General features: G+C 51.3%; 1 protein-coding gene across 1 annotated transcript; it reads right to left on the bottom strand.

Moving 5' to 3' along the window:
- Positions 1,296-2,271, bottom strand: LOC8076019 (RING-H2 finger protein ATL8). The gene has a single exon (XM_002452696.2). The coding sequence runs from the start codon at positions 2,142-2,144 to the stop codon at positions 1,560-1,562; it is 585 nt and encodes a 194-aa protein (XP_002452741.1). The 5' UTR covers positions 2,145-2,271; the 3' UTR covers positions 1,296-1,559.

The raw sequence follows: 6,716 nt of genomic DNA, 5'->3' as shown, positions 1-6,716 counted from the left end.
CGGTGAGTTCGCTAGCGCCCTACCCTAAGGTTATGATGGTTGATGGCCGTGTCGAGGGCGCGAGGGGGGGGGGGGGCTAATTGAGGGTGATTTAGCGAGGTGGCTCGCCACCGGTGGGGTGTAGGAGGGGGCGGGTGAGGATGATGAGGACTGTAGAGCTTGTTGATGCCCTAGGGTTAGAGAGGGCAGGGCAGGGCGGGGCGGCAACGACGAGAGGTGGGTGGCGCAACTATTGCGGGTTGGGGCGGCATGGGAGGAGGCAGGGTGGAGGAGGAAAGGCGCGAGGACATGAGCTGGGGAGAAAGAACGCAGAGCTGTGGTCGACGTGCAACGGATTACGGCTTAATGTCATTCTACCTTAGATGGATCCACCCAACTAAAAAGGAAAAACATAACAAAAACAATAGAATAATAAAATCAAGTGGGGACGATGCTAGGCTTTATCCCGTGATTAAACTGTTGGATATCATCTTTAATCAAACAAGCTACTTGTCTGAGTTGCAACTATTGTTGTTGAAAGGTTGGACTTTAGTTATAATGCACGGAGGAGTTAGATATTGTGAAGTAAAAAATAATTTTTTGAAAGACGGTAAAAAGTTTTTTCGGATTTTTATTAGACGAATACAAAGAGAGGAAAATAACCACTTCACCTGTTGTTAGTTTATTTTGAGAGAGAGAGATATAACGGTTATTTGAAACGGGGCCTACCGGGAAATGATAAGATATGCGGGCCGACATATTTTGAAACAACAATTGCTGCCCAATGCAGAAAAGACGATACAACTTTTGGAAGGAACGAATGGAAAAGATCAAATTCCCCACCCCAAAAAAAAAATCCGCAAAGACAAAGGGAAATGGTTCAAATATCTTGATGACCAGCGTTTATATTATCCTGAATACATATTCTGTATTGTCGTTTCCCTTCAACGTTGGACAATTCAAACGAGCGCTCTTCCAGCTGGTTAATTAACGGTTAATTTCATGATACGAATGGAGACTTGAATAAGAATACTCGGTAACAAGTGAACCCACAGCTTCGTCGTCACTGATGATGATTGTAGACTCTCCGGAGTGCAACAACTAAGGTCTTGTTTAGTTTCCAAAAAATTTTGCAAAATTTTTCAGATTCCCCGTCACATCGAATCGTTAGACACATGCATGAAATATTAAATATAGACAAAAATAAAAACTAATTGCACAGTTTGGTCGAAATTGACGAGACGAATCTTTTGAGCCTAGTTAGTCTATGATTGGATAATATTTATCAAATACAAACGAAAGAGCTACGGTGTCGATTTTTCAAAATATTTTGGAACTAAACAAGGCCTAACTTCAAGCTTTTTATCATTTCACTGCACATATGTACAAATAAATTACAGGGACAATTTGTATCCATCAATCAGGCACACACACCTTGATGCTTGTCCAGAACACTCCCCCCAGTGAGCTAATCACTACTCACACCTAAAAAGGACCGAAACCTACAAGGCTAAAAAAAACAAGTTCACCACTGAGCTCGCGCATTGGTTCAGTTCCTGTGTCGAGTGCGCACGGCACTACTACGCCAAGAACGTCGGCCCCTCTGCGCTGCAGGGCGTGGGCGCCTTCCAGAGCGCGCTGATGCCGGCGACACCGCCGGGGCCGCGCGCGCCGCAACGGCGGCACCGCTCGCCGGGCGGCAGCAGGTCGACGGCCAGCACCCGGCGGCAGGACGGGCAGGAGGAGTGCGCGCGCAGCCACGTGTCGACGCAGGCGGCGTGGAACGCGTGGCCGCACTGCGGCAGCACGCGCATGGCCTGCCCCTCCTCGAACTCGGCCAGGCAGATGGCGCACTCGTCGGCGCCTCCTCCCTCCTCCTCGTCCCCCGCCTTGCAGCTGTCGGAGACGTACGTGACCGTCGGGAGCGAGCGCAGCACCTCCTTCTTGACGCCCTTGTTGGCGGCTTTGGCGCTCCCCGGCTGCGACCGGCCGGACGCCGCCGTCGCCCAGCGCCGCGAGCACGCGCACCGAGCCACGAGACCCAGGCCGAGGACGCAGACGAGCGCGCAGAGCAGGCCGGCCAGGATGAGGATCATGTCCGAGTTGATGGAGTCCTCCGGCGGCGAGCCCGAGCCGGCGGGCGCTTCGACGAGTATCCTCGCCATGGGTTTGCAGTGCACTGGCTGAGATGGCGGCGCGAGTGCTGTGTGCGTGCGTGCCGCTGGCGTTTGGCGGAGGCGGGAGGCTGTGGGGGGGTCAGGCGGCGTGAGAAGTGTGTTGAAGGGGTTGGTTTGGTTGCCCTTTTATAGAGCGCGAGCGCCGGGCGCCGGGCGCCTGGATGTAGTTTTTATCGGTGACTTTTGTGGTATTTGGAGGAATAACAGCAGAAAAGAACACACAGAGGGCTCACAGCAGGTCTCAGTGGATCGAATGTGTAGTGGTTGAAGCTAAAAGCTGGGGGTTCCTTTTGGTTTAAATGGCCGTTCACCGTTTTAGGGCTTAATTTGGCATTCACAATGCTGTCTTTCAGTACTTCTTTTAGCCAACCATCTATATCCAGTGAAAGACTTCCGGGTGAAGTCTCAAGTGACTTATAATCTTTTCAAAATTGTTGTAAAAATTACAAACATGTTTTCCCCAAATATCTATGGGCCTAAAATTTTTCACAGAACTATGAAAATTCCTATTTCCTAAAAAAAAACCTATGAAAATTCCTACCTCATCGTCCAATTGTATTTATGTTGTGATAAAGCCACGAACCTTAAGCCCATTCCAGCAGTCCTTGGCTCCTTGCTTCGCTTCTCTCAATGCTGGGCATGGCTTTGTCGGTTGGACTTCCATGGTAGGCTGAACACGCCGGTTTTGTTCTGAACCGTCCAATCATCAATCGTAAGCAATCAGAGCCGCAGAACGATTTTGCACCAATCATTCCCACCCTCTGAACAGCGAACACCCCCTGCTTCCGCCATGTCCGTCGCCACTGCTAGCGTCGTGCCCGTTGCTTCCTCTGTCATTTTCTTCAGCAGCACACCACCATGCATCAGCCTGCCGCCGTCGGGATCACGTTCCCCGTCGCCGCCGCCGCCAATTTTCACTGCTGCATCAACCCGGTTGTCTCGGTCGATCATTGCCCCTCTTTCTCGACACGGTGCCTTTGCCTTCTCAAGCAATTGCTCTCCCTAATGAAATGGCTAAAACCCAAATGAAATGGAATCGATTCTTATCAAGATATCTGATCCATCAGCTGCACCTTTTCGTGGACGGAAAAAAAGAAAAAAAAAAGTAAATGTCAGCATGCCGCCGTGACCGCGAGCAAGATCCAAATCATGCATGGTCTGACATAGTACTGTACTACACCTTAGGCCATCACAACCATGAAACAGATCCGGGGCAGGGCAGGCAGAAAAAAAAGGCGTTGCGGAGCAAGGGGAGGGGACAGATGGCGTTCCGCGGAACCACACCAGCCGCACTTCGCCGCGGGTACACACACTTTCGGTCTCCTCCCGCTACCTGTCACTCCGCCATAGCCCGGCCGCATGTGCTGTTCCACTGACCTGCCGGTGGTCACGTCCATTTCGAGCCCGCGCCGAGACCTCCTCGCGGCCGTTCTTTAGATTCGTATACGTACGTCGCCGCGCGTGGTCGGCGCGGCACAGCCGGGACGACCGGGCGCGAATGCGCTCCGAAAGCGTCCGGCGTCTCGGCAGCCACACGCCGGCCGCGCGCGCGCGGGATTGCCGTTTCCGTGACGCTGGAAAACAATCGCCGCGCGATGCCGCACCGCACCAGGAACGCCGGCCGCGGCAGCTAACGAAACCGATGATGATGATGATCTGCTGCATCTGCCCGTGAACGTACGCGTGGCGCGCGTGCAGCGGCAGCGCAAGTGAAGTAGTGCGCGGTGACGTGCGCAGACCGTGTGCTCTAGTTTACCGGGGGGAATTAAACGGCCTCGGCCAGGCCAGGGATGGAAATGGAACCGGCCTTTTTTTTTTTCCGGCGGGTTAGGCGGCCCGGCCGACCTCCTGGCGCGACGCCGCGGCCATGCCTGTTTTGGTCGAGAGCGAGCGAGCGATCGGTAGTGGTAGACTCTGGTAGTGGCGAGGCAAAGCGGCCTCCACTACGCTTGGTCCGCACATGGATGGAGCCGGGGCCGGCCTTTCCGCGCGGGCACATGCGGATCACATCACATGCATGCCCCGGCGGTATCGGTGATGCTGCTGCCTGCGCTGTGCGTGCGATGCAACTGACGGCCGGCAGCGCAGGGCAGGGCAGGGCAGGGCAGGCCGCGCGGGCGGGTACACGAGCACGAGCACGACCGCAGCGCGCAGCGGCAAGCGCACTGGTGGGTGGTGGCCGGGACGACGTACGTGTGGGTCTCTAATCTCGCGCGGGAGTGCTCTCATGTGGTGATCTGTCGAGACGAGGAGGCGGTTGGGCGGTTCGGGCCCTTCGGGGACGTCTCGCTTTTTCTGCCTGAAAAACCGCATGTTCCGTGTGGCCTCGTCTTTCCTGCCCGCGGCTTTTGCTCAAAGGGCCAACTTTCAGTCGCTGGCTGGACGCCGGCGGAATGGTGGTCTTCGTGGCCTGTTGTTGTTGCCCTTTAGTATACAAGCCCGAGGCTATCACGTACGCACGTCTCAAAACCTCCCGTCTGCAACGGCAATGCAGAGACGTGATCGCGCTATACTACTACACCAAATCAACGACCAAATAATGGCCACTTTTGTCGTTCTTTCCCTCGGACTTGGAACGGGAAAAATTAGATTTGGGCGACGTTTCTCCGGGAAGCAGAGCAGTGCGATAATAAAAAGGGGTGGCATCCAAGATCGCAAGGACCAGGTGCAAGTGACGATCACTTCAGGCTCTTCTTCTTTTCTTCAAGAAAAAAAAAAAAAGATGAACGCCCCCTTGCCCGGAACCGTCTGTATCAAGGATGAACGGCCAGGCCCCTTTAATTTGCTCTTGCTCTTTAGCAAAAGGGGTCTCTCATCGGCTGATCCAAAGGTGGGTGGGAGTGTGAGACGCACAAGCGGCACAGCCATTCCATTACCTCCGGAATCCCATTGAGACGACGGTGCTGCTGCTGGTACCTCATGTTAAGTTGTTAACGACGACGCCTTTAATTTGCTGCTGCTTTTCTCTCCTGGGCTTGGACCACGACCGCGCGGACCGTGCAAATCATGGCATGGACATCTCATCATATATATGAATATATCCACAGAGATCTGTGCGATGGGAACGGGGCAGCCTGCGCGCACGTTATACGTTGTACGCTGATCTCGACCGCACGGCGCTTTCGTTACCACGTCGCAGCTATCACTCACTGCGTATCAGAGGACAACTTTGGAATGGCACCAGCTCAAAACGGGGACTGCGGACGTGGCTTCTCCACAGACATCAACACGCTGCCGGGCTTCATTCACAGGATCACTTCACACATGAAGGTTAGTAGTATTTTGCTTGGTTCGGTTGCCCAACACCTGTCGTAAATAAATAAAGAAAAAAATAATCCAGATCCAGATCTAGCCGGGTGATAGAATTTGAAACATGTTTGAATTGGTTTACAGAAGGTGTTTGAATTTTGAAGAAGAATTGCTGGAAACTAGCATGCATGTTGTGTCCACGTCCCAGCTATATGTGAATAGATTCAAATGGGCCCAAAACTTTAAATCCGAGATGATCCGGACTGGCAAAGCGTGAAAAGGGGCATCTTCTAGGATAAAGACTCTGGTTTTTATGATAAGATAAGGTTGGCTTAAGTGGGTGGCATGAGCGGGCGATTTTTATCTTTTCGTAGCCATCTGAATAGCAACACTACCGACTGCAGTGTTCTGGTGGAAATGGCGGAAACATCTAGGAGACGATCAACCTGAACAAAGGTGATAGCAATTCAGGTTCACCCACAATGAATTCGTTAGTTGATAGCTTATTTTGCTTGAGATTATCTGTCGAATTTGCCAGTCATTCAACAATGTTTTTCTCTCACAACAAATCAGCGAACGGTACTTTCAGGCATGACTCATCAGCAAAAAAAAAAAAAACAAACAGTCTTCCGACATCGATTAGCTGAATTCATAATAACACCCTGCCAGATAAGACTAAGTTTTCGTGTTTGCCACTCTGGACTGTGTTTAACTTACCGTTCAGATTTGGTTCTTTTGATTCTCATCATACCTTGAGTAAATTGAACCGTATATCAATATTTCTCCATGAAATTGTTAATGTCGAAGCAATGCCCAATACTGAGAACAGTAGAACGACTGTCCCCAAAGAGCAACTGCGCCTCACGTGTCCAATTTTCAGAGCATCAAGACGAGATATCACTCAAATGGGTCTTTCTGCATGCCAATGGCAATAACAGGTGGCCACTCGCACTCGCTTGTCCCATGCTTTACTTCCCCTTTAGGCCTTTAAAAGCTTTCTTCACTTTCGTAGCGCAACTTGCCTCTTTGCGTTGTTAGTATGTAGATAAAACATCTACACTCGATGAAATTTGAAAGATTCAAATATATGGCTGCAATGCGAGATGAATCATTTTAGAACCAAAACCTTGACAAGTTCAAACAATACAGGAGAGAAGGAATCTTCTATCAAAGCTGATTTTCCAACGACGAGAGGCAGCGTTAGCTGATGCTGATGGTATCGTATTGGCAGAGTTGATACTTACCAGCTTTTCCTGAAAGACAACGTATTTTTCCATAAGCTACTAACCAATTGATAGTGTATCCAGGCAA

This window comes from Sorghum bicolor, chromosome 4 (genome assembly GCF_000003195.3).
Source record: "Sorghum bicolor cultivar BTx623 chromosome 4, Sorghum_bicolor_NCBIv3, whole genome shotgun sequence".
NCBI lineage: Eukaryota > Viridiplantae > Streptophyta > Magnoliopsida > Poales > Poaceae > Sorghum > Sorghum bicolor.
Note: the sequence above shows the minus strand (reverse complement) of the source record. Positions and strands in the feature narration are given on the sequence as shown.